Source organism: Ictalurus furcatus, chromosome 24 (genome assembly GCF_023375685.1).
Source record: "Ictalurus furcatus strain D&B chromosome 24, Billie_1.0, whole genome shotgun sequence".
Classification (NCBI taxonomy): Eukaryota; Metazoa; Chordata; class Actinopteri; order Siluriformes; family Ictaluridae; genus Ictalurus; species Ictalurus furcatus.
In genome coordinates this window covers 16,226,377-16,253,393 of record NC_071278.1, presented here as the reverse complement: position 1 = coordinate 16,253,393, position 27,017 = coordinate 16,226,377, and the positions used below count along the sequence as shown (strand labels likewise).

Here is a 27,017-nt window from a genome sequence, read left to right as displayed (position 1 = left end):
CACTCAAGAAATTGAAGCAAAAGCTGTAATTTAAACAGACGTTAAGAAGCAGGTATGACAATATTGAAAACCAAAACTTTAAATACATGTTTAAAAATGGAAATTATATGAAAATACTTGAAAAAAAAGTCACGTTAAATGTAATTATTCATTTGCCACATGAAAAGCATCATACTCATGGGAGTAAGTATCTGAAAGACAGACATAAGCCTCTGATAAAATGCTGATAGACCACACTGGTATATTTAGCAGAATATGTAGTAGCCCTAAGAAATCATGATGATTTGAATAATATTTTTGCTTCTTTTTATTTATTGCTTTATTTATTGATTTTTATCTATGATGTACTTATTATTGCTCTGCTCTGATTCATTCTTGACGTCCTAGGACTGAAGTATGACAGAAAACTTTTCTTTGATATAGTATGGCTCTGCTTTATCAGGAGCTCTGCTGTATCTATTTATGTGGAAAAACAGGAGGTGTCGCATACATAAACTTGTTTTGTACATGTAATGCTTTTAATCAGCAAAGGCAAGTTGTGAAGTTTCAATTCTGCCTTCCTGAAAACGTTTGGTTGGATGTTCCTGTGATTTTAAAACCATGAGACACAGTTGTTGTCCTCCACTTTAGCTGTTTCTCTTTCATCATGAGTCGATGTAAACCTCAGCACAGTAAAACTGAAAATTAATTTTGAAAGTTAATTTTAATTGAAATAATGAATGTATTATTGATTGTAGCCAATCATTTACATCAATAGTTGTCTTTGTACCACAGTCGAAGCACTGTGCAAGTCTTAAGTACTTCATTATCCTTTGTGGATTGTATGTATATAATAATAATAATAATAATAATAATAATAATAATAATAATAATTGTCTGATTCTTTTATCATCTGCATCATCAATTTGTTTAAAAGCCATGCAATCTGATTGCTGGATAAAACAATCTTTCAATTATTAAAACTTTCAGATTTAAAAATTTTCTATGTTATTTTTCTATGTTTATTTTATATATCTTAATGTTATGTTATATTGCTGACCTTAGTATCTAATAATAGTCCCAATTCTATGAGAACAGAGCAATTATAGGCTCGAGCATACTGACACTTAGTTGTAAAACTTAGAGACTGATATGGCCCTAACTCTATTGTAAAGCCTATTGTAATGTCATTTTTCTTTTCACAGTAGTCTGGGTAATGTTCCTGTCTGCATAATTCACACTGAACCAGTCAATGCAATAGTATGGCAACAGTTTATTCACATATTATTTTTAATGTGGTAAATGTGAAAAATGGCATGGCGTGACATAGAAATAAAATGTAATACTCTGATCCAAAGAAATAGAAATGATACGCTAGGTGGCTAAACAGCATCTTTGTCTATTGCAAAAAGATAATCCACTTAATAACACTCAGTAAACCACTATGTCTAGTTCCATGTATACTAGTACATAAGAATGACGTAGTATTTTAATATATTTTAATACATAAACCCAGTGCATTCATTAAATCTGTTCATCTGTCTTCAAAATGTATGAACTGACTTAAATGTAGTAAGTTTTGTGTGAATTGTTATCATAATTGGGAAGTTAGAAATAATTTGAAAATGTATCACCTATAGACTATAGATATAATGAGCACTTAGCTATTTAATATTGAAGATGATTAGTGTTTAGAAAGTACATAATTGATAAGTTGCATAATTGCCAATATCATGTTATGTCTTTACCATGGACTCTCTTTAATATCAGAATATCAAGTTAGAGCAAATACAGATTTACATATGTTATACAAGCAAACATATGTTAATGAGCAAACAATTAACTCTTGTTTATTTGCTGAAACGTTATCATAAAATATATGCTAGCATTATAGGGAGAAATAATACTTATGATGTCATTAGTATTGTTACACATCAGAAGCTCAGTTTGCATTCAAAGTAAACATTTTGAATTGTCAAGTAAAGCCTTCCACTTCAAGGATACGGACAATAAACCCTACATACATACCACCAAATCACAAAGAGTAGCAATGAACTGTATCCTTTGTGACTGTAGGCAGATTAATCTAAACAAAATATTTTTAATTTAGTCACTTAAAATTACCAGGCTAGCACAGAAATAATTGTTTTATTAATCTTTTTTATTTTTACAAATAATTTGTGAAATATGGCACTGAGTTAGAAGCCTGTTATTTAAAGGGAATAAAAGAGAAACAACAAGTTCAAACTAAATGTGACTGCAGTCAGGGGAACACACTCCCCAGAGTCAAAGAGATGGAGTTCAATTAGTCATTTGAGTGTGCAGTCACATGGGTAAAACTGTTACTTACACATTGTTTGATTCCAATAAACAATAACATCAAGTACATGAATAAAACAATGACCGCAACAACATTAATACAACAGTTATAATAACATACTATACGCAGAAGATATCAAACACACTTAAAGTAAAACCATAATCAAATCAGACCTTTTAAAGCGCTAAAACAGATACAGCAAAGTTTCCATGTCCTACTTTTATCTTGGTTTTTATGTTGTTCAGTCTTTCCTGTTTTTGTTGTTACAGGTGTTACTTGTGTGACTGCAGACCACTAGATAATAAATGATGTATAAGATGGCCTGTTATGTAGGGCACAGTAGGAAGCCTGAGAAGGATGAATGTATGTACTCAGTGGAGTAGAGCCCATTTGCTTGATCAGATGGCATCTGCATCCATACCTGGTCATTTTCTTTTAGCTCCAGCACTGCACTACCTGATGCCTGGTCCATATAGCCCTTCTTGTATTCATCATATGTGTATGTGGCAGGCACATTGTTTCTGTATAGTGCCACCCACAGGCTGGTTCCCTTTACATGAACGTGGTAAGAAAAGTAGTAAACTCCAGGCATTGGGCTGGTGAAGATACCAGTGGTGGGGTTATAAGCATTCTGCCCGTTGTAGAGAGTCCTGTCAAATTTGATAGGCATACCAGATGGTGGAAAAGGTGTTGTGAGAATAGCAGTGAAAGCAGGAGCTGCAGTAGCAGAAAGCTCAACTCTAAATTGTGGTTTTCCATTTTGACTTGGTATTGTTTCTCCACCAACATCAAGCCCTGACACAGCTACTTTGGTATCTCCATTTGAAGGACCAGGTGGGCCGGGTGGGCCGGGTGGACCTGGGAGACCTCTGGGACCATTTATTCCAGAAGGGCCTGGTTTTCCTGGTGGTCCCTGTGGACCTGGCATTCCCTGATCCCCGTTCTTTCCATTTCCTGGGGGTCCTGGTGGGCCTAGTTCTCCTTTCAATCCTGGAATGCCCTGTGGCCCCATATGGCCCGTGGGCCCTGGTAACCCAGGAATTCCAGCTATACCACGTGACCCTGCTGGCCCTGGAAGGCCATTTTCTCCTTTAGGGCCTTGAGGCCCACTCAGTCCAGGATTACCAGGCAAACCAATGTGACCAGCATCACCTTTAGGACCTGGTTTTCCAATGGATCCACTTGGCCCAGGAAGCCCTTTATCCCCTGGGAGGCCAGGCTTACCTGCCTGCCCATTGGGGCCCTGATCACCTCTGAGTCCAGGCAAGCCAGGAGGCCCTTGGGGACCACTGTCTCCCTTCAGGCCAGACAAGCCATGTTTTCCTGGAAGACCCATTGGACCTGGTAAACCTGAAGGTCCTGGCTGCCCAGCTGGCCCTGTTTCCCCTGGTAGACCTCCTGTTCCAGGTTCCCCTTTATCACCTTGAGCTCCTGGTAATCCAGAAGGGCCTCTATCTCCTTTCTGTCCTGTAAGACCAGGTTTACCATAACCAGGAGCCCCAGGAAATCCATTAGAACCCCTTTGACCTGGTTCACCTTTTGGTCCAATCTGACCTGGTCGACCAGGTACACCATCCAACCCAGGTTTTCCCACTCCAGTTGCTCCAGGTGGCCCTTGTGGTCCTGAAGGCCCAGGTTTCCCTGGAAGACCTTGGTCCCCTGGAAGCCCCTGGTCTCCTTTTCCTCCAGAAGGCCCAGGTGGCCCATTCAGTCCAGTCTTTCCCACACCTGGATTACCAGGAAGTCCAGGAGGTCCCTGAAGGCCAGTAGGTCCCCTGAGGCCTGGTGGACCTGGATTGCCATTGCCATTTTCCCCCTTGACTCCTTTGTCACCAGGCAAACCACGACCACCTTTTGGTCCTGGTTCACCCCTAGATCCTGGTGGGCCCCGAACTCCAGGGAGCCCAGGTTTGCCATTTAATGAGAGACCTGCAGGACCAGGTGATCCTGGTTGCCCTGGTAATCCACGTGCCCCAGGCTCACCTTGAAATCCCTTGTCACCATCATTTCCTGGTGGTCCTTTGGGCCCAACTTTTCCTGGCAGACCAGGTAGTCCTGGTTTTCCAATTCCTGGCAACCCTGATGGGCCCTGGGGTCCTGGCTGACCATTGAGACCTGGTTTCCCTATTCCAGGTTTCCCGGGTAATCCTGGGGGCCCGGGTGGTCCCCTGGGTCCTGGCTTCCCTTGTGGGCCAGGCTCCCCTTTCACGTCCATTGCAGGTGGATACTCTGCAAAAGAAAATTAAAATTAATAAACATTTTTGCTAAAAATGATAGACTCATAGATGTGCAGACCCATTTAATTTCCTGCGGAATTAGTAACCTAACAGAAAGAAGAATAAAACACTGTGAGTTTTATTCTTTTTCAATAGATATCGGTATTTTCCATTTTGGCATTGCATTTTGGGATTGCAAACCTTTTATATTTTCGAAATTTGGTAAATTGAACAATTGCATTGATTCTTTTGTAAAATTAATTTAGTAAAATTGATCAAATTAATTCAAAACCAAGTTGTAAAGTTTACATCATTCCACTTGTGACTTTAATGGCTTATGGTGAGCTAGCTGGCTAAATAAACAGCAAAACTGGCATATCTGGCTGCTCTCAGTGTATGTATTATTTCTTAGCCAATCTCTGTTCTCTGTTCTCTTGTTGCCTGATGTGTATGTGATTATTTGATTTGATTTGTGTTCTTTATGATGTCTTTTACTTAATTAGCTAATATAACTGGCTAGTTTGCTCTTATCAGCTATGTGTACCTGAAAGTTGGGGTGGGGCCCCCTGGCTGTGCTTCTAAAAAGAAGTATATACTATTTTAAACACCTTTTCACTGACTAAACTACAGAAATCTCCATGCCAACTGAAAAATGCAAAACTGAAAAATTAATGTGAAGAATCATTGTTACATAGCATTACTGGTGCCTTGCCTATGGTAATGCCACAATGCCCCCCCACCCCCAACTAAGGACACTTTTATTATTGATAGTTTTCTATGAGTGTATGAGTTACAAAAGTAGGTCAATGACGAGCTTTACCTAAAAACAAAACAACTTTTCTTTTATAGGTTTAGATCCTAGTTTTTCTTTTATAGATTTTAGAGATACTAACCCCCCCATTTTTAATAACAAACATTTATAGATAATTATGTTGATTACCAAATATGATTTTACTGACTAGACTATTATTTTTAAGAAGTGTTGTAATAGATGTTTAACTACAACTGTTAACACAATGACAGTTGCTTATTAATTGCGTTTACCAGCCTTCACTATGGCGCTAGCCTAGTCTGGTTTTGTTTTGGGGCTTACTTTCAAAGCTCTGCTCAAAGTTATACTATATTTTTGCTTCTTGCTGAATTATGCAGCTTTTTACATAAATAATGAAATCACCCTAGTCTTGTGTCCTTTGTGGCATAATCTCTTGTATCAGACATACAGAATTCAGAATACCTAATAAACACAGGTAGCTAGCAAGTTTTATGCCTCATGGGTTGCTTTTTAAGGAAAAGAGGGCAAAGATCTATGCAGCTAAGCAGCTGTGCTCAGTCAGAATTCATCTGAGGGATGGATAATGTAAGTAAAGACTAAGACAAATAAATTATTGTTATCCATTGCATAGCATTGCTGTTGATCACAGATTTTCTATGGAGTTTTGAAAATTATTGTTATCCAGTGCATGGCATTGCTCTGGATCACAGATCCTCTATGGTGCCTTTGAAAATACACAACAATAAAGGTCTTGAGGCACTATTTAAACCCATCTTGTAATATTTAAATCAGAAATTTATTGATTATGCAACATAAACACACAAGAATATAAAAAGAAAAGGCAAAGGATATTCCCTTTGATCTTTGTGTGTTATTTGTATCATCCACTAGATGGTAGTAGATACATTAGCCTACTACAGTCAGCACTCCAACCTTCTGGACAAATTCAGGACTCTGAACTCTTTCTGCATTACTGAAATGGTAAAATATCAAGCTTTTGCCACCTACAGACATGAATTTGGTTCAAATATAAGACAGATATAGCTTTAAAGAATTATGAAATACATTTGTAATGGTGATGTACTGCAGTGGTCTTATTATTATTCCTACTTTTTACTGTACTTTTTGTCCCCTGATTGTTGTAATGTTTTATTTCCAGGTAGCATGCTATGTTTCATAGCTGACAATCAAAGACAAGACAAGAAAAAAAGCATCAGTGTTTTGTATTTGTAACACTGTTCCATTTCGCACCCTTAAGTGTACTTAGGTTTGTACCTTTGCAGGTAACACCTAAGATACCTAAGGTTAGAGTGCTAGAAGAGAATGCTTCCCTATCACAGATGGTTCTGGGTAGAACTCATTAGAACGGTTTAGAACTCATTAGTTCATTCCTAATTAAAGTTTTCAAGCATCAATCTAACAGTGCATTACGGAATAGAGTTCACACACACACACACACACACCACACACACACACACACCCACCAATAACACAGGTAAAAGCTACCATATGCTGAGATGGGCAAGTCTTTTGTAGCTTTTCTAGGTCAATCAAGGCTTTATCAGCATTTGCCAAAGCCAGAACAAACTGCTGCAGGCCACAGAGACACTATTTTTATAAAATACATTTCTACTCCAGAGTTCATTCACACTTTAATCTTTTCTAAATAGCCAATAATAATTTTTTCTACCAAACTCACACTATTTTTTCCTTATTTTATACAATCCTCAAAATACAGTCACCCCCCGCATCGCCCCAAGGTCTAGTGACTGTACTGGCCAGTATAAAACCTTCTATGCCCCCCCCCAATCATCAATAAAGATTAGTGAGCCTGTTCCAGAAGCAGCCATGCAAGCCTATGCCATGACACTACCTCCACCATGCCTGACTGATGAGCTTCTATGTTTTGGATCATGAGCAGATCCTTTCTTTCTCTACATTTTGGCCTTTCCATCACTTTGGTAGATGTTCATCTTGGTTCCAGAAGTTTTGTGGCTCATCTCTGTATTGCTTTGCGAATTCCAATCTGGCTTTCAAATTCTTACTGCTTATGAGGGATTTGCATTTTGTGCTATGGCGTCTATATTTCTGCACATGAGGTCTCCTTTGAATGGTGGATTGTGATACCTTCACCCCTGCCCTGTAAAGGTTATTGGTGATGTCACTTACTGTTGTTTTGGGGTTTTTAATCACAACTCTCACAATGTTTCTGTCATCAACTGTTGTTGTTTTCCTTGGCTATCTTGCTCCGTGTCTGGTTGTTAGTACCCCAGTGGTTTCTTTCTTTTTCAGGACATTTGAAATTGTTGCACTGGCTATGTCCAGTGCTTGTGCAATGGCTCTGATAGATTTTCCTTCTTTTCTCAGCTTCAAAATGGCTTGCTTTTCTCCCATAGGCAGCTCTCTGGTCAACATGTTGGTTTATCCTTTTTAACAACAAATGCAGTCTTCAGGCGAAACCTATGGCTCAAACCAAGAGTAGACATTCAAGAGCTATTAATTCTTTAATTCTCCATTTAACAGGGCACACCTGGGCAGCAAGAAACACCTATCAGTCATATGTTCCTATATTTTTTTATCATTTGAAAAAATGGGTTGGTTCAAACAAATGGTGCTACATTCTAAGTTGTTTAACACATCTAGATGTAAATATAAGGAAATGAAAGCAGAAATTCTGATCTATTGTCTCATATTCATATTTTGATCTCAAACCCAAATGTCTTCAATGTATAGTAGAAAAAAAATTATAGAATTGGCCTTGCTGTTCCAATATTTTCAGAAGGGACTATATAAAGAAATTGTATGAACCAAAATGACAGTAACTTTGATAAATGTATTAAGGTTCATAGGTTCATAATTCACTTTGTCAGGATCTGGAGTGCCTGAGGTATCTGATTCTTCATTTATTTATTTGCCATGGGAGAGCAATATCATGACACACAATGCTGCTGTCTAATATTCTTATTATTTCTGTAAGTAAGACTTAAGGAGAAGGAAAATGCATTGATGAGCTATCAGGGAGGGAAGCTATTTTGCTGAATAGTCAAGACATTCATATAAAACCATCATGTCTGTCAAGAGCTCAGGACTGTAAACATTACTCCATTCTCCCACTCTCTCACTACTTGTGAAATAGATACTGCCTAGCTTTAGTAGACGAGAAAGAAGTGTTTTCATCGTAGTGCCTGCCCTGGCTTTCTCATCATATCCTGGCCTCCTCAGCCTTTCACTATGCTTTCTGACACTATTTCCTTCTCCTCCTTTCCTTTTGTTACTCTCCCAAGGACTGAAGTATATGCACCTGTGATATACTGCTCCACAGGGAGTTAACCTGAATGCTCTCAATCCCTCTCTAGCCTTTTCTTTTCTTCTTTATCCTTCTCTGATACTTTCACAATGCTCCTCATAAATCACAGAGGTGAGAGGAGACACTAAACAACAACCTGTTCCTGTCCTCTCATTGTTCATCTTTGCTACTCCCTTAGTCTGACATACTTTTGGCTTTTCTTCCTGACCACTCACTGACCGGAGAAAGTCTATTTCTCAGACTAAAGGCACAGAGATTAGGTTGTGTGTCGAAGTGCGATACAGTCATTCAAGGAATTGCCTATGTGGCACTCTTATAGGTACAGAAGAGACACTTTGAAACTGTAAAACAGATTTTTTTTGTCAAACAAAAAAAGAAATCTTAGGTTTAAAGCTAATTTTATCAGCATAATCAATCTATCTTATTGCCTTGATTTTATTAGATGTGTTGCTGCGGTGATAACAATTGAAAATTTTAATTTAAATGGCTGAGACCACCCAGTGCGTTACTTAGTTTAGCCAATAAGAAGCACTAAAGCCAATAAAGAGAACATGCAGACTCAACATGTGCATGGTGGAGGGCGGAGGGGGGATTCAAGCCCTTAACCCTGGAGGTATGAGGCAAATGTGCTAACCACTAATCCATCATGCCCCCTATATATATTTCATATGTTTCCTATGTATGTGACTTGTGCTTCTTACGGTATTATTGTCTGTATTTACTGTTGTCTTTTAGTCCTTGTCAATGTTTATGTCTCCTACATATGGCACGGTGGTTTCCTGAAGGAACTGTGTTTCGTTTTTATCCATTGCCATGCAATGTTCTAAAAATGACAATAAAGCTGACTTTGACTTTGAATGATGAGGAGCGCAAATAGAAAAAGAAGGCCATGGCAGGCATGGCTTCATTGCAACCTCTTTTTTCTCCCACTAAACATTTCAGCATTCACTATAAGACAAAAAAGTTTTATTTTCACACTTTCTCATGGACTAATTGGAGGGCTTCAGTGCTATAGTGATGACATGAATGCTAAAACATGTTAATCGTATGTATTTTACATAAATACATTTAAATGTGTATGTCAGTACAATTATTATAGAACTTTGACAGTTTTGGTAGCATTTTTAGTCCTTGTTGAAACATCTCACACAATGGAATTGTGTGAACTTTTCTGAGAGGTATGCAATTAATGTGATTTGGTCAGTTACTTAGCAACACTTACCAAGATACTGACCCTTTCCCTCTCTGAAGGGGGGGCCAACTGGACCCTTCATCATAGGTTGCATGTACTTCATCTGGGGCATAGGGGCATAGCCACCACACAGAGCATCATCCCCCAACATCAGCAGCAGCACACATATGGATACCAGTGTCATGGTTGACTGTCTTCTTTGCTCAGAATCTCCAAACTGTGGAGAGAAAGACAGAATGAATAAGGGACATTCCACTCCTTATCAATTCCTTTAAAGGTAACATTTGCGTACACAGTTTAACAAGTCTGTTGGTAAAATCCAATTATCATTACTGAAAGCCAGATGTGCCAAAGGCCTTTTGGAAGCTAAAACACCTAAAGCACTCCAGCTTTGTTGAGCTATGCATGATACAATTAGGTGTTTGATTCTCACAACTTGCCATACTTCTAGTTATGAATGAGGTTTTATTACTTCCTGAGACTTTTCATATGTAAATGTTAAAATTTCCACTCCAAAATCCTTGCAGATGCCATATTTATCTTGGCTTAATTGATATGTTTGGTTCAGTCCTAAGCCCACCAGATGTAGAGCTAGTAGCTGGAGAGATATTCTGTAACATTGCCAAACATAAACCGTTTATGCTACAGGCACTTGAAAGGTGATAGCTACCTTATGACTAAGCACTGACCAGAAACATTCCATATCGTATAGCACGGAGGCTTTATTCTGCATGGTTGTTTGTGGGTGGATAACTGAGTAGTTCAAGTTCAAGCTAACATGAAAAAGAATGTTTGATTTGCAGTGGTTGTTCTCAGTGGTCTTGACTGTCTGTTTGTTTAGGTTGCCATTCCTGGTGACAGCTGTACCTATTTAATTTGTTCCAGGAAGTACATGTTTAAATAATTTGATCCTCATATTACACATCATACCATGGCTACATTTCATCAGGTGTACAGGACAGGCCACTGGGTGGGAGCAGACAGGCCATGATGGGAATATAAATCACTGGGCCCTTAAACTGGGGATATCCAGGATTTGAGGCTATGTCTGCAGTACATTTCTAAGGTACTGATGCCCTGATCCACTCTCCACATATGTATAGTTTCAGTCAAGCATTACTATTATCCTTGGACTCATCTTTTTCACTTGTCCCGATGGTTTCCAGACGGTTTCCCTTCTGGTAAGACAGAGCTGTAAATCTATTGAATGTGACAAGCACTCCGGAAATCAAAATGTCTCCCAGCTCTCCACAGCAATGCTGCAGAAGTTCCCCATGAAGGAGGTCTTGCTGGACAGAACAAAGGCACTGGTCATAGGAGCACTGAAAGAATCTTGTCTGAAGGAATCATGGACATCCAGTCTGTGGTTCAACAGTTTATGGGTTTCAGCTTGCCCATGAACTTCTGTGTGATTGTAGTTGAATTGTGGACACTTTACTAATATACTTCACATCCTCTTTCCTTGTGCAGTTTGGCACTGTGATTTATAACCACAGTCCTTCATTCAAAATGCAAAAATGCAAAAAAAAAAAAAAAAAAAAAAAAAAACCTACAGATCAGTTAATCATTTTGATAATATTGAGTAATATTGAGTGTTAATTATGTAAAATTAATAGGATTTAATTGATTTTGCTGGTAGTTCTACCAGCAAAATCATATTCTATAAACTACCCTTACTGTAATGTCCTCGTGATCAGCGATACCTGTCTTAATGTAAAACATCACACATTCATATGCAGTGCCTGGGCACATTTAACTAATATAAAACAGATTTTGAAAATACACTAAACCTTTTGGAAAGGAAAAGTGCACATTGCAGTGTGTGCATGTAAAAGAAATGACTGAATATAAAACTAGTCCTGAATTTAATGCATGCCTATCTCAAATCAGAGAAACATGACGAAGAGCAAATTTGTCTAGAGCTAGACCTTTCTGGCTTGATGTTCCTCCTCCCTGGTCAAGCTAAAGGTCTAACTGCATGGTATCAACACAAACGGAAGAAGACTCAGCCATGCCATGTTTTCCCACTCAACACGGCTCCAAACGGGGCATTCTGTGCCTGTTTGCTTTGCCAAAATTACTGCAGTTCACTGGCTTTCTCCTCTTTTATCATTTTCATTTATTATTATTATTATTCCTGGAAGAGGGATGAAGGGTCTGTTTGTCTCCCAGAGGAAATGGTTAGGCTGAAATCTCATGGCGAGGCCGCTTGGCGGTGTGCAAATTTTTTCTGCCATGGTGAGCACATAGTTCTGTGGCTTGCCATCGGGTTTTACTGCCATGTAAAGACGTAAAGCACAGAAACCATGAGCAATAGTCATGTCTGTGAAAGCATCTGTGTTAGTGCTTGCGAAAAAACATACGCTTCCTCTTAGCTCTCAAATGTAGCTGTTTCCCACTCCAGGAAAAACACAATCATGAGACAGACTGGGAGGGAAAGAACAGAGGCCAGAGACAGAGGGAACAAGAGCCACAGAAAGAGAAAGAGTGGTGGTGGCAAATCAGTGTTTGGTGGTTGAATGCTTGGCTGAGGTTGCCTGGGGGGTGGTACTAATCCTAGTGGCTGTGGTTTTGTGGGAAGAGCAATTTAGATGTGTTTAACAGTGTACCCAACGTCGAGCAGGCGTCCTAACACTCTCAGCGATCAAAATCAGACATTACTTTTGTTCCCCAGGCCAGCACAATCTGTTTATCAAATATTTTTCTTGAAAAGGGCTGCAGACACAGTTAAATAGTCTCACGCAATCTGTCTGGCCAAGTGTTCACCCGTGTGTCCGCATGTATTCACACACTCTCTGTTTACAATATATACTGAAACTGAGATCTAAAACACACATATGCACACATTGATGGATGATTGCCAAACAACTGGCCTATGAGGAAGATAAAAGCAAAGAACCTCTGAGAGGCATTTATTACAATTAAAAGTAGGGTATCCAACCCGGCCTAAAATGGACCAATCTGGCAGATGTCAGTGAATTTATTTAAAACAGATTTCTCAGAAAAAGGTCTCATACAAGAATTTATGGTAACAGCCACCAAAATTCAAAACAGAAAAGCATATTTATTTTAGAAAAGGCTGGAATAAGGATGCTTGCTCCCAGTCCTTAATACACTTTGGACCCATGGCTTTCTTACACTGAATTAGCTATACTTTAAAACAGTTCAATCTTTACCTATTCCCCTAACACCACACAATAAAGTAAATCAATAAAGCAATAATAAAGTGAAACGTCTTAACATAAGCCCTTTCTTGACAGCATACAGTTCTCTGGGAGACAGAGAAAGAAACTTCAACTCGATAGTTTTACCGTTTTCTCTAATACTGACTGCAAAGCACTGAGGCCAAGACTAATAGTGTAATCTCTAAACCCAACATGGCAGCTCAGGTGACAACCAAAACAGCAAAACCCCAAGAGCCATAAGTAAATACTCTCAGAGAAAAAGGTAGACCTTCTTTTCAACACCTTTTTCAGCATCAAGTGGTCCTTACCAATGTTTATGGAGTGTGTACTGCACTAAAACCCACAAAGAGTCTTGTGGACCATTGCCTTTCTCAGGTGGAGACACAGTAAGCACCAAAGGCACTGAAGATATCCATGACAGTGGATCACAATCTTCTATAAAAAACCACATAAGCACTGCCTTTGTCCTCCAAACTCATACAGTAAAAAAACATTTGTAATAAACAGAGAGTGTGAGAGGTGAAGTCTGTGTGTATTTTTGAATGGTGTATTTTGAGGGTACGTATCTGATGCTTATTGGGTTCGAGGGAAAGCAGGAAAATGGACATTAGGTTTTTTTATACTGAGAATCCTCTTTTCAGCAGAAGATAAGCCCCAAGAGGGACTGAGTGGCACTTTGCTTAGCAGCCTTCTTTTGTCCACCATCAACATTCATTTGCTTATTTTTTAAACCTACTGTTTGTGAACTGCCACTTGTAACTCACCCGGAGAGCACCGTTCAGCTTTGAGCAAACATAAGCAAGCAATTATGGCTACGACGCTCATTTTCAGCACAGTACGCACTCAGTTTTTTGATGGAATGCCACATTAGTGGTGGCCCTAACCCAGCCCATGTGTTGCAGTTGAAATGGAGGCCTGGCTAAATTGGTTTGCAGAGAGCGTTTCTCAGAGACAGTGGCTTGTGAAGCAGACCACAAAAGGGGATCTATACTTTGCAGCCTTCTCCCTGCTCGGCTGACATTCAACAGAATCATTATAAAAAAAAATGATCTATTTAATGCTGCAAGAGCTTGCTGAGGCATGATGTAAGCTGTTTATACTCCTAGCACAGGTTTGGCCTTCAGTTTTCCATCCATACCTCCATCAATAGGGCTTCCAGCCTTCCCCAGCTCCCATAGGGGATTAAGCAATGATCCTCAGATAAGGCTCTCGTCAAGTGAAGTGACAGGCATGTTAATTTAATCACCCTCCTTTGGAGTTTCACCTCATCCAAACAGGACTTCCACACACCGAGAGCAAGGGAGGTTTGGTAAGTGGTGCACAGGATATGGAAAATGTTTCCCTGATAATTCAGATGTGAATCTCTTTCTCCTCCCTCTCTATAAATGCTTGTTGAACCATATCACAAAGCAGACATAATTCATCTTGCTTGTATTTCGTTCCTGGCTTCAGGAATGATGCTTGGGCCTGGTGTAGATGTCGGAATACAGTTTACTGGAACATGTATTCACAAACACACTGCTTACTCTACAGAAGTGTACGCTGTTGATAACTGGATGTATTTCATCAGCATGGGCTTTAGTTAAGGTTACCTTCACAGCAATTTTAGTATGCACCACTTAAGCCACCAATAGAGCAAATTTGGAAATATGTTAACAATAATTCTGCTACTCAGTTGTTGTCCATGTAAACATACTGAGTGTCGTTGAAACGCGATTCCACTCAGCTCTGATTATTTGGGTCAAACCGAGTTCAACGGACACCATTTTAGAATTATTTGTTGTATTGTCCTAGTTATTTATAATTTGCACAGTTATCTAGTCTCACTATTTGCTGTTGTGTGCACAAAGCCAGTGTATTGTCTGGTATGTTGCACCATGGTTACATATGTACATACGGTTGGCACAGTGGTGCCGTGGATAGCATTGCTGCCTCACAACTCCAGTGTCCTGGTCCAATCCTGAGCTTGGGTTACTGTCTGTGTGGAGTTTTGCAGGTTCCCCCCATGTCTGTGTAGATATTCTTCAGGTTCTGAATTGTCCCTGGGTGTGAATGTGTGTATTCCCACCTTATGCCCAGTGTTCCCGGGATAAACATCTGGATCCAATACAATACTGATTAGGATAGAGTGGTTACAGGAGATGAACGAATGGATAAATGTGCATATACAGTTAAAGGGATGTCAGTAAAATGTAAATAAGTAAATTATTAACTGATTTGTTTCAAGCTTTTCAGCTATGACTTTAGCATGGAAAGGCTGTAAACATCTGGACACTCTCTCTGCTTCTTTCTCTCTCTCTCTCTCTCTCTCTCTCTCTCTCTCTCTCTCTCTCTCTCTCTCTCAAACATACACACACGCACACACACACACACACACACACTTACTTTCAGTAAGTCCTCCTTTTATTTCTTATAAATAATGAAATAAAACCTTAAACTAGAATATAGTTTAATGATCAAACACCTTCACACATTCAAATTTGTCACTTAATTCTGGAGACATTTGGTCCCCATAAGGCGATTAGAACATTCCCTCTCACACCCACACACACACACACACACACATGTAAGCCACAGTTGAGATACACAGTGATCTTTGTCCAGACATGACTTTTCAACCAAACTATTCCACATTTCACCTTAAGTCATAAGAAAAGACAATAAAAGCATTTTAGTCGAGCCAGTAAACATTTTCAGAGACAGATAAATGACTGTGGAAGGGAAGTTGGTAATCTCCTAGCGAGACGAACTTTGTTTCAGTATTTGTGGAGAAACATCATTAAGGCAGATGAAAATACAATCCAGGTGTTACCTTAAGACAAGACAGCTTAGCTCACAAAAAAGCACAACCATTCTTTCCTATTTTGAAGGAAAAGAGGAAAAAATTGTTTGTAAAAGAGCATTCACAATCAGAAACTGATGTCTGGGTTTCTTAAGAATCCAGAGGGAAGTAGAAGGAATAAAGACAGAAAGAATTTTTTAATGATTTAACCTTTTTATCCTGTAGTTATTAGACAAGGATTGTTATATCATTAAGCTAATATTATAAGAGTCAAGAGTGGAAATGTTGATGTGTTCCTTGATATTCTGGAGGTCAATAACACAATAACAGATCTACCAGTGCAATATTATATAAATGCAGCTAGTTAATCATATACCTACACCTTAACTTAAGCCCAACCTGAAACTTTGGCTCTTTTGTTTTGAAATATTTATTTATTAAGTAATTCATTTAAATAAAAGCAGCAGTTTTTGTAAAATGCTGTTTTTCATATGGGAACCAGCCAAATGTCCCCACAAAGTCAATACTGTCGGATATTCCTATCCTTGTGTGGACACTATGGGCAAAAGTATATGGACACCTGACCATCACCCCCATATGTGGTTCCTATCTTTTGCCATAAAGATGGAAGCACACAATTATCTTGAATGTCTTTGTATGCGGTAGCATTAAGATTTCACTTCACTGGAACTGAGGGGCCCAAAATTCTTCCAGCATGACAATGTTCTTGTGCACAAAGCAAGCTCCAAGAAGACATGGCTTGCCAAGGTTGGAGTACAAGAACTCGAATTATCTGCACAGAACCCTGACCTCAACCCCACTGAACACTTTTGGGATGACCTGGAATGTCGACTGTACCCCAGGCCTCCTCATCCAACATCAGTATCTGACCTCACTAATGCTCTTGTGGCTGAATGAACACAAATCCCCACAGCTGCACTCCAAAATCTAGTGGAAACCCCTCCCAGAAGAGTTATTAAAACAGCGAAAATGGGACTAAATCTGGAATGGGATGTTCAACAAGCACATATGGGTGTGACAGTCAGGTGTTCACAAACTTTTGGCCATATAGTGTATCTTGGACCAAAACATGCCCTCCACACACCCCATGCCACCCCACCCTACAAACACACTAGCCCTCCATATCCTGTGGCATAGCCGGCAGATAGATTCTTCCCTTCACCTCACCACATCTACATCCCCATTCAAAATTCAGTCCCAATGTTAAATCTGAAACAAAAAACATCCCATTTCATTTTAATTCAGTGGTCCAATGTCTAACCTATAGCAAATGCTTGAAATAAAGAATCAAGGTTGAAAATGTGAATAATCTAATTAGAGGCAAGATATTAAGCAGCTGCTGTAACACACAAGATTACTGTTTTTTTTTTTGTAGGTTTAATGTATAACTATAACAGACTCAGCTGGGTTTTCTTGCATGACCTCAGCGCTGGCTGTACCTTGGTCAAGCTCTCTATGGTGTGTGTTGTCTGTCTGTCTTTCCTCAGACACAGACACAATATGATCCTTCTGTCCTTTTCTGCCTCCCCCATTAACAAGCTCTGTTTTTCCCCTTATGTCTCTATCATTTTCTTTTCCTTTTCTTTTACTCTATGATTTTTTGAAGTAGAACTGGCTAGATTACCTCTAACCCTCTCTTTTCTTTCTGTTCACTCTCCTCCAAGCACCCCAATACAGCCCCCCCTCCCCATGCCGACCTTACCACAGCAGATTGCCTGTGTGAATGCTCTTATTGTGGGCTGCCAAGGCCCGATGAAGCAGAGGCCCCGTTTCTGCTCATGTCTCTGCCTTTAAATGCTGACACGTGCTGGCTGCTCATCATGCACATTTTCCTCCGGTGTTAAAGGAAGGACAAAGGCAAATGAAGAGCTAGCTGTATGAAAGGATTGATGGATGGACGCAGGAGTGAAAGTAGGAAGTGTTCAGCTTTGGTACACAGATGTGCTGTTCAAAGAACATAATCAGCTGGGTGTGTTTTGTCTGAACAAATTTGTGCCATGCATTCAAAGTGGATGACAAATGGCTAGCCTTACTTGTCCATGTGGGTGGTACTCGTCAGTGAAGTGAGACTTATATGAATAGGCAAGCTCCCTGGACATTTTAATAAGGAGGAAAACACGTACATACCTACGTATGATGTAGCTTTCAGATCCCAGGAATCTGCAGAGCTAAAATTACTATGGGATCCATAGTGGTGTTAGTTTTTATAAATTAACACTGTATTTTCAACCTGCCATGACTGTAAATAACACAGCTAAGTAATGGTTTGCAGAATGTAAAAATATCTGTTGTTACAGTCTGTTTGTGTTTTCCTCTATTGGGTGGAACTGGTGTCAATTCTTCATTACTCTCAGAATTAAACATGACATCTTGAATTTTGTGAACAAAGATTAGTCTGTTGTGAAGATAGTACATTTCGTGCATGTTTTTTGTCTTGTGGTTTGCATGAGAGCAAACCCGACCGTAGCCTTGACCATCCAGCAAATTTAGATTGATTAATCTTGTCAGTTAATTTTCAGTTAACTGTATGGTTAACTGACTAAAATGATTGCATTATTCATTGTTGAAAAGAAATAGGAAGCACTTTAACAGAGTTCCAATACATCTTTAATGCACTTCTTGCGTTACATTTCTTATCTGAATACAGTAGGCCTTTTAGGGTTGGACGATATAATTATATTCATCAACTGCAAAAAAGCATTTTAGTATTGACTCAGTTTTTGCTACATCTGTTCAACATATTTATTATCTATGACAATTAGTAGTTTTTAGACAATTTTGTCTGAACAAGTTATTATTATTTGGGAAAATTTCACTTTATTCCCCTACAGAATGTATCCACAAAAAAAAAAAAAAAGAAATGCTATTTCAAACAGATACTTTTTTTTTTTTTTTAGAAGTTTATTTATTTATTTATTTTTACAGTGGTTCTACAAAACCTATAAAACTATCAAATTAGAGACCAGATCTGTGCATTTCCAATGAACAATGTAAACATCTGTGTTACCATTTCATTGGCTTCCACATAGGAAATCTTACTTAATCCAAACCTCATTGATCTTTCCGAAGATGGATCAATTAAATACTGGTTGTGACCTTCAGTATTTTCCAGGAGGAATGTTTGGTTCGTGTATATCACGTGATGTTTGATTCATTTTTGACACCTAAAGAAATTGTTAGTCTAAGGGTTTATATTATCATAATCTGGGCGTATTGTCCATGGACCTGAAGACAGAAGTGCTTAGCATGGGTCTATTGACCATGGAGTCTCCACCCTGATCCATTTCAGACATGTGCCAGGACAAACACAGTCCTTTCTCTTCGACTGTTGAATGGGCCAAGACACAAGGTAATCCTCTGGAATATTTTCACAACCTGGCTGTCAGCAAAATTTGTCCAAGCTCCTCAATGGGAATGGAGGTGAGTGAGGGGGATTATAATTTAATAAGATCCAGGAAATCTTTGTCAAATCCCCTTGAATGGAATTAAATGTCTCAGTATTGAGAATGCAGACTGCAGGCTCAGTGAGAAAGTTGTTCAGTTTAAGCAGAGGATTCAGCCTACAACCTTGATCAGCCAGGACATCAACACATTGGCTTTAAAAGACCTAAATATCTACTCATCACTGTCTTCTGATGTGATGTGAAAGGAATTCAACATAATGCATAATACGAACTTATCTATGCCTGTGGTAACAGTATAAAGGCTTGAGTGCACGTTTTCTACTCCAAAACATCCCTATAATGGAATTCCTGCAGGCTGCTAGAGACGTCTCTGTTATATTTAGAGAGAGGCTTCTAAAGGGTCTCATTACACCTCCAGTGAAGATCTTAGAAATACAGAAGCCCAGCTGCTTCCCCCCATCTGACAGAAATTAATGTACCGAAAATTATGGCACCAAACTGTGAAGTTTATTTTTTGAAATCTGTGTGCGCGGTGTGTGCGTGCGTGCGTGCATGTGTGTCTTTGTGTATACACATGTGTGGTTGAGAAAGTGGATGAGAGTATGTCTTGGGTATTTTGGCTATGTTGTAATATGTTAAGCAAACTTTCAGTGGTTTCCAGTGAAAGCACACATTGGCTAATGAAAAAAGCAACATCAGCATTTCACATCAATCCATTATATGCTGAAAAGTCTTTTGTTATTTGCCAGGAAAAATGTAAAGAGACTAATTTGTCAAGGTTTAGTTTAAACATGCAGTAACAATTGTTGGGACAACATTTATCCAATACAACCCATATGGCCACATACCATTTTGGGAAAAACTTGCTATCGCTTTACAGGGCTGGGGTATTAAGAGGACATTCAGAATCCCGTAGAATGCATCATTATTGTCTCTGTCTCAAGCAGTCAAGCCTCTTCTCTGTTGAACTTGAGAGTTGTTTTTCCCCATTTCACTCGTGAATAGGTGAACCTGAAACAAACCAGTAGGTTTGTCACCAGGACAAAAGTCTCCAGCTGGACCTTGTAACTGGAACAGCTATGCTCCCATGGGGCCAGTGTCCCACACTAGGCCTTACTGTTCCAACTTGGACTACTGTCCAGCTTTTAGAAAGTCTCAACAATCAGTCAAAAACACTTCTCTCTCACGGAATTGAGTATGGCTTTGACTTGGCAGAGAGATTTGCTCTATGGAGAGTGTTTTGCCAGTCACCAAATTGTGAGGGTTCCAGGGATAACAATACTGGTGAGGAATTTCAGCTACTTTGAAGCAGGGGGCTATAGGGACAGATATATTCAAAGGAAAGGTAGGGGGCAGCACTTGTACTTTTGATTTATGGGAAAAGCAAATAGAGCTCAAGTACTACAATTGGACGGAAATTTAAGATAAACAAGGGTGATAATAATATAATAATCAAAATATCACTGCTTTATAGATAATTCTTTCAGTTTAAAATTTCAACTGTAAACTGTTGTATTTATATGTTTAAATATTTTGTTAATTTAAAATGTTAACTGTTAAAAAAAGATATTTTGATATTAGTTTGAAATGTAAGTTCTGGCCACCTGATTAAAGTTAGTCAAGTTGTGTGTGTGTGTGTGTGCGTGTGCGTGTGTGTGTGTGTGTGTGAGAGAGAGAGAGAGAGAGAGAGAGAGAGAGAGAGAACCAGACAGACAAAAGTCCTCCTGTGAGAGTACAAAGCGTTATGGTGTCTGCACAGATCTTGGCCATTTTAAGGTAATTTACTGAATATTGTGATTATGACAGGCAGGAGAGAACTACAGGGAGGGAGTATAAAATTTGAATGTTTAGGAATTTGATGGTTTGGACTTCATGAAGTTTCCATTTCGATAAAATGCGTTTTTCCCCCCTTGCTTTTCAAGAAGGAATTTATAACACATTTCATAGGTATTCAACTAGAAAAATGTCTGTGTTGTTTGCTCTCTGAAAAAAATTAAAAGAATGAAACCTTCAGTACACTACTGGGGTGTAACTAAGGTGTTAAGGTACAAGCAGATGCTCATGACAGTATTCTGTGTGGTGATAAACTGGAATCATTTTGTTGTTTTGAATGTGCTCTGTCTAGACTTTGCGGGGTATGGGAAAGGTCCCGGACTCACTGGAGTCTCATTAAAGCCTCCAATCTACTCTTGGCTCTCCTAGCATTCTCATTCGATTTGTTTATGTAATGCCTTCAAACCCTTCAGTGTTTTTCTGGTCCCAACTTTACTAGTCCTAGATGACTACAATGAAATATGTGCATTCAGAGCCAGTGTTCTATGTATACGGAAAATGTGAAATTTATGTCAAGTAGCCTAAATCTGTTTTCTTTACCACCAAAAGAAGTACTGTACAAGCACTAATGAAAATCAAGCAAAGTTGTAAATGTGTAAATTACTAATAACATTACTCATATAATAATCATATCATCATTTCCCTAGCACATGTGGCAAACTTGCACACCATTAGCTGCATAATGCAATACATACCTCTCTGACACACTGAAAAAAAGGATAAAGAATGAGATGATAACTCTATCCAACAGTGTTAAAAAAGCTCAAAGGAGCAATAAAACCTGTCATAGCCAAATTACTAACAATCAAAGAACATATCCAGAACAGATTGCGAGGCAAATTTAGGTGCTTCTGAAATTGAGGTTAAAGAGACAGAAAGGCTTCACTGTCCTGTTTTCATCTCCAGATGTGCTTCAGCTACAAAGTTGTGCAGAATGATGTGGCTGGGGTATAAATCTAGTCCAGGCCTGGAGGCTAGAGCTAGGCATGAGATGTGTGTCTTTTTGAAACGGGGTTTATGCAATAATTCCTCCATCAGAGATATAGTGTAGCCAGTGTTATGTTGCTCTTTTTTACTATCATCTTACTGCTGCCACTGAGCAATATTATTTACCTCATTTGGCTGATGCTTTTATTCAAAGTGAATAAAAAATTGGATAGAACCGAGTACTTGAAGGTTAGGGGCCAAGGACCCAACAGTAGAAGCTTGGCAGTGCTGGAATTTTACCTTATAACCTTGTATCATGACCCTGATCATTAGCCCAATGCCATCAAACTAAACGTTGGCATCATAGGTCTACTGACACTAACTGATACAAATCTTGTGTTCTAATGCAGGAACTGGCATGATGGAATACATGGCAATTGTTTTAAGAATAAATATCATGCGAAGCTGAGGGAAACATCCTGTCCTAATTGTCTCAAAAAACCTTAACGCAATTTCATCTCGAAGAGGCAGACTAGGAATCATTTTCACAACTGCTCCAGTCGTAAACATGCCAGAATTAAAGCACATTATGGGTAATGGCCTGTTAAAGCGTCTGGGACTCACTGAAACTGTCTGGACTGAAAAACATACAAAATAAAAAAAAAATCTGAGTTTAACGGCATTTACTAGGCACAGATAATTACATCCACCAGAACCCCATTTCCGCCTGTTCACTAGCATTCCTGTATGCATGCCAAACCCCAGTAAAAGCCTGAGTGAATTTAGTCATGGCTAGGCTATACACAATAAAGCCTGCCATGATTATTCGTTATCTAAAATGCCCAATTCAAGGCCAAACAATGAATTTTTGTGTACCTTGTACTGTAATTGTAATCAGTTCTCTATAGAAGCTGCATTTGTGTTATACTATTAAATGAATGACGATATCTGCACTCTTAAAAAAAAAAAAGTTCCAACTAGAACCTTAAAGCTGGATTTGGTTTGCGCCTTTGGGGAAATCTTTATAGGTTTTTAGAATAGAGTGTTTCCCTATCTGAGTAGAGCTAATAACCACTGAAGGACCCTTTTTCTAAAAGCATTTCCAGTGTTTTAACTGAGACCTTTACATGCATCAACATGGATTTAATAAAATTGCTGTGGTTTCCTTGGGCCATGCATTTTTTGGCATTCAGCTGTGGACTGGTAAAAGGGGAATACATCTATTACTCATTAATATTTCCAGTTGGTTCTCAAAACCACACAGACTATAATTTTCAGCAACAAAGATGTAATCACCAGAAAATTAAACAGAGTCAAGGCAGATAAGACAGAAATTTGATAAGTCAAATATGAAAACATCTGGCCTGAAATATTGAAGGAAAAAAAAGACCCAACTTGTACTAAACAACTGTTAATATAAGCACAGCACACGAACATTTAGTTTAGACACGACCCTAAAAAAGCCACTATTGTGTTGAGTGAGAATGTCTGGCTCAAAGATTGTGAGCCTCTGTAGGGTGGGCAGCTTTATACTGTTATGAGTAAAAACAAGCAGTAGCGAATGAGAGCTTGAAGGCTGTGCAGAGAGAGAGAGAGAGACAGAGAGACAGAGAGACTGCAGTGTTGTTTAGGCTGGGACTGTTTGGGCTGCTGTTTCCCAGATTTGTTTGAAAAGGAGCTGTTAAGCAAACGGGCAGTGGGAAGAGTGAGGTGAGGAGGTAGATTTAGTGATCCACCCCTGTGGTATTATGTCATGAGGAGAAAAAAATGTGCGACTGTGTGTGTGTGCCGGACACTCGTTCTTTTCCCATAAAGTGACTCATCACTGTCAACAACCTGCAAAGAAACGGTGGTGGCTAAAAAGGCCCTTTGTTTAACTGCTTAAAGTACTACATTGTGCTGTGTTCCATTTGTGCTGATGGCCTGATACAACCTCTGTAAGGGAGAGGAAGGGAAAAGGGAGCACCTTATTGAGGGCTCCAATGGACTGCACACTGCATAGTCCTCAGGGGAGAGTACAGGAAGAGCAAAGCATGCCTATTGGACATGTACATTTCAGGTGGTTTATTTTGTTTTGAGTGAAGGCCTCTGCTTGGCTGCTGCATTTCTGTGAAAATTGACTGAGTCAGAAGTGTGTAGGTTAGATGGCTGCGAGAGTAAATAGAGAGAGTCAGATGAGACAGAACGAAAGCCAGAAAAATAGAAGAGCAGAAACCAGATATGATCACAATTTTGCAGAATTCACTGTGTGTTGCTTGCTCCCAGGATGCTGGTTTGAAAGAAAGTAAAGAAAGCTGTATGCTGAAAAATGAGCACTGAAGCAGACACTGTGCAGACGCTGTTCAGGAAACCGAAGCCTGTCAACTGGATTGTGGACAGAGACTTTACAGTCATTTTGTTTGATCGTAGACTTGAATGCCTCTCACAATTTAGAGGCAAAATTTAGAGCACTCTGTTCTTCCACCCCTTTCATTTCTTTAAAGTTCACGCTTTGATATAGAAGTTCCTCTTGGTGCATTCCTGTTGGTCTTAGACAATAGCTCTGTAGGATGGCAAACCAGGTGCATGGGTTACAGCGAGAGGGCCTTTGCCCAACTAACTGTGTATGGAATTATAGGTCTCGGGAGATTTTATAGGAATCTTAAAGTTGAAGGGAGTTATTATTCCTTAGCCAATTTGTGCATTGTGAATATCAACCAATTGCAGCAGCACAATTTGTTAATATGTGGTCAGATTTGGTAAATATGTTTTCCACATTGTGTGTGTGTGTGTGTGTGTGTGTGTGTGTTTGACTTGGGTTGACTAAGGAAAGACACTTCCACGGGTTAGTTACTCAGCTTTCTCTAGTAGCTTCCTGTGGCGCTTTCTTTGGTCAGGTAGGATTTGGTTTGTGCGGATCAGCTGATATTTTCAGAATCAGGAATGTGGATTACTGAGGAAACCAAGCAAAATAAAAGTACAGTGTACAGCCGTAATATAACGATCCTGTTAGCACGACACTTAAATAGCTAATTACCTCACCATACATTATTACATTATGCTAGCTACCATTTTTAGCCTGGTAAACGAGGTTTCCAGAAAACCAAAACATGAGATAGGGGAAACATTTTGGAACTTTTATTTGGCCAGTGGGCTAGCTAATAAATGTATCATTAGTCCACCACTGTAATAGCTGCATATCACTAAAGGCAACCCCAAACATTAAATGGGAAGGCTTATCTGCCATCATGGGAGGACTACCAGAGAAAATGACATATGTAATCATACTCAATAGATGGTATACTAAGATGCTCTTTTTATATCCAGTCATATTACTGACCTGTTGCCAGTTAACCTAATTGGTTGCAAAATGTTCCTCCAGCTGTTTCTTTTTAGTAACACATACTTTTCCAGCCTTTTGTTGTCCCCGTCCCAACTTTTTTGAGACGTGTTGTGGCCATCAAATTCAAAATTACCTTATTTTTTTTTCCTTTAAATGGTACATTTCCTTCGTTTAAACATTTTATATGTTTTCTGTGTTCTATTGTGCATAACATATGGGTTTATGAGATTTGCAAATCATTGCATTCTGTTTTTATTTACATTTTACACAGCGTCCCACCTTTTTTGGAATTCGGGTTGCATGTTATATTTGAATTTAGGAATCTGACAAATGTGTTTTCCTCAGACTTTCTTTTGCAGGTTTGTTCATAGATTATTTGTTATTAGATACCTTAGTAATATTTGTAGCTGCAGTCTCAGACAGTTTTATAACAATCCCTTTCCTCTTAATCCATTTTATTAGTTCACTGATCAATCAGCCCCAAAGCTAAATTCAAACAAATATTTAAACTCATATTTCTGCAGAGCAACAATTGATAAATATGCAGATATAAAGCCAAAGACACGCTTCCACCCAAACAAGCATTCCAGCCAAAGTGCATGTCTTATGGGAGGGATGAGAGACGGCTGTTTTTCAGGACTGTGTAAAAACAGGCTGGCTTGAAAAGAGTGGCTCAATCATTATTAATGAGATTATGATCACTATTATTTTCTTCAAAAGAGACTTGGAGGAGTGTGTATCAGCACAAACATAAGCTAGCAGCTCTAATGATTTCCGTGCCCTGGCTTTATTTTCATCTGGATGGCGAGACCCAGTTTGACCTCCATATTTGCAGACCCCGTCAAGTAAAGAGTCAGAGGCCTATGTGATTGGAACCACGTGGAACCTGTGCTTCTCCGTCATTATTCCATGATCACACACACACACACACACACACACACACACGCATGCATGCACACACGCACACACACACACAAGCATGAGGCAGACTGCAGATCCAGATGGCTAGAGGGGAGGAGAAGGAGAGTCCAGCCAGCACAGTCAGGCCTAAACACATGGAAAGGCTAGACAAACACTTTACTGACCCAAACAAGAATCACCTTCATGTGTAAAATCAGCTTAAATCCCTCTCAGTACAAAGTCTGCAAATGGTTTTAGAGACTAATGTGGTTATTTCTAATGCATGGCTAGATCTATTCACTAGTGAATGGCTCTCTGTGCAGTTGTAAGTAAATGGCTTATGGAAGTTGGATGATAGGGGGCTCATTTCTGCTATAGCAATTATCTTGTTCCCTAAACCTGCTATTTAATGGAAATGCTTGCTCCATGCCAAACTATGTGCCTGTCCTGGCCAGCCTTGACACAATAATGCATTCCTGTACTCTCCTCCTTTTGTTTGTTTTCTTTTTTCTTTCATTGGAGACGTTGTCTCACAAGGTTGCCTTGTCAGGGCTGGCAATTAGGTTAACAGCTGCAACAAAATAGAACTCGACATCTTTCTCGTTTTCTCTCTTTTTCCAATAAGAGTTGGAAAAACTATTATGTTTACTAATCAACAGAGAGGAATATTGCTGTATTGTCAAGAGACCATCAACAATTTTTAAATCCAGTCATTTTCAACTGTTTAATTTTAAGACACTGTCAATAATGTATAATATAAAGAACTTGTGTTCTGTATTACGTACCCTAGCAGTAACCTACTTCATTACTGAGTTCATCGATTGGCTATTTGCTATTTGAGTGTATCAGATTCCTTC

General features: G+C 39.2%; 1 protein-coding gene across 1 annotated transcript in view; it reads right to left on the bottom strand.

Annotated features, from left to right (window-relative positions):
• Positions 1 to 2,004: 2,004 nt before the first annotated feature.
• col8a2 (collagen, type VIII, alpha 2) overlaps positions 2,005 to 27,017 on the bottom strand; it is a 45,137-nt gene continuing 20,124 nt past the window's right edge. The window contains exons 2-3 of the mRNA XM_053612673.1: positions 9,817 to 10,003; positions 2,005 to 4,528 (exon numbers count right to left, since the gene is read on the bottom strand). Of these exons, the coding sequence (XP_053468648.1) occupies positions 2,625 to 4,528; positions 9,817 to 9,970 (2,058 nt within the window). The 5' untranslated portion in view covers positions 9,971 to 10,003 and the 3' untranslated portion in view covers positions 2,005 to 2,624. The remainder of the gene's footprint in view (positions 4,529 to 9,816; positions 10,004 to 27,017) is intronic.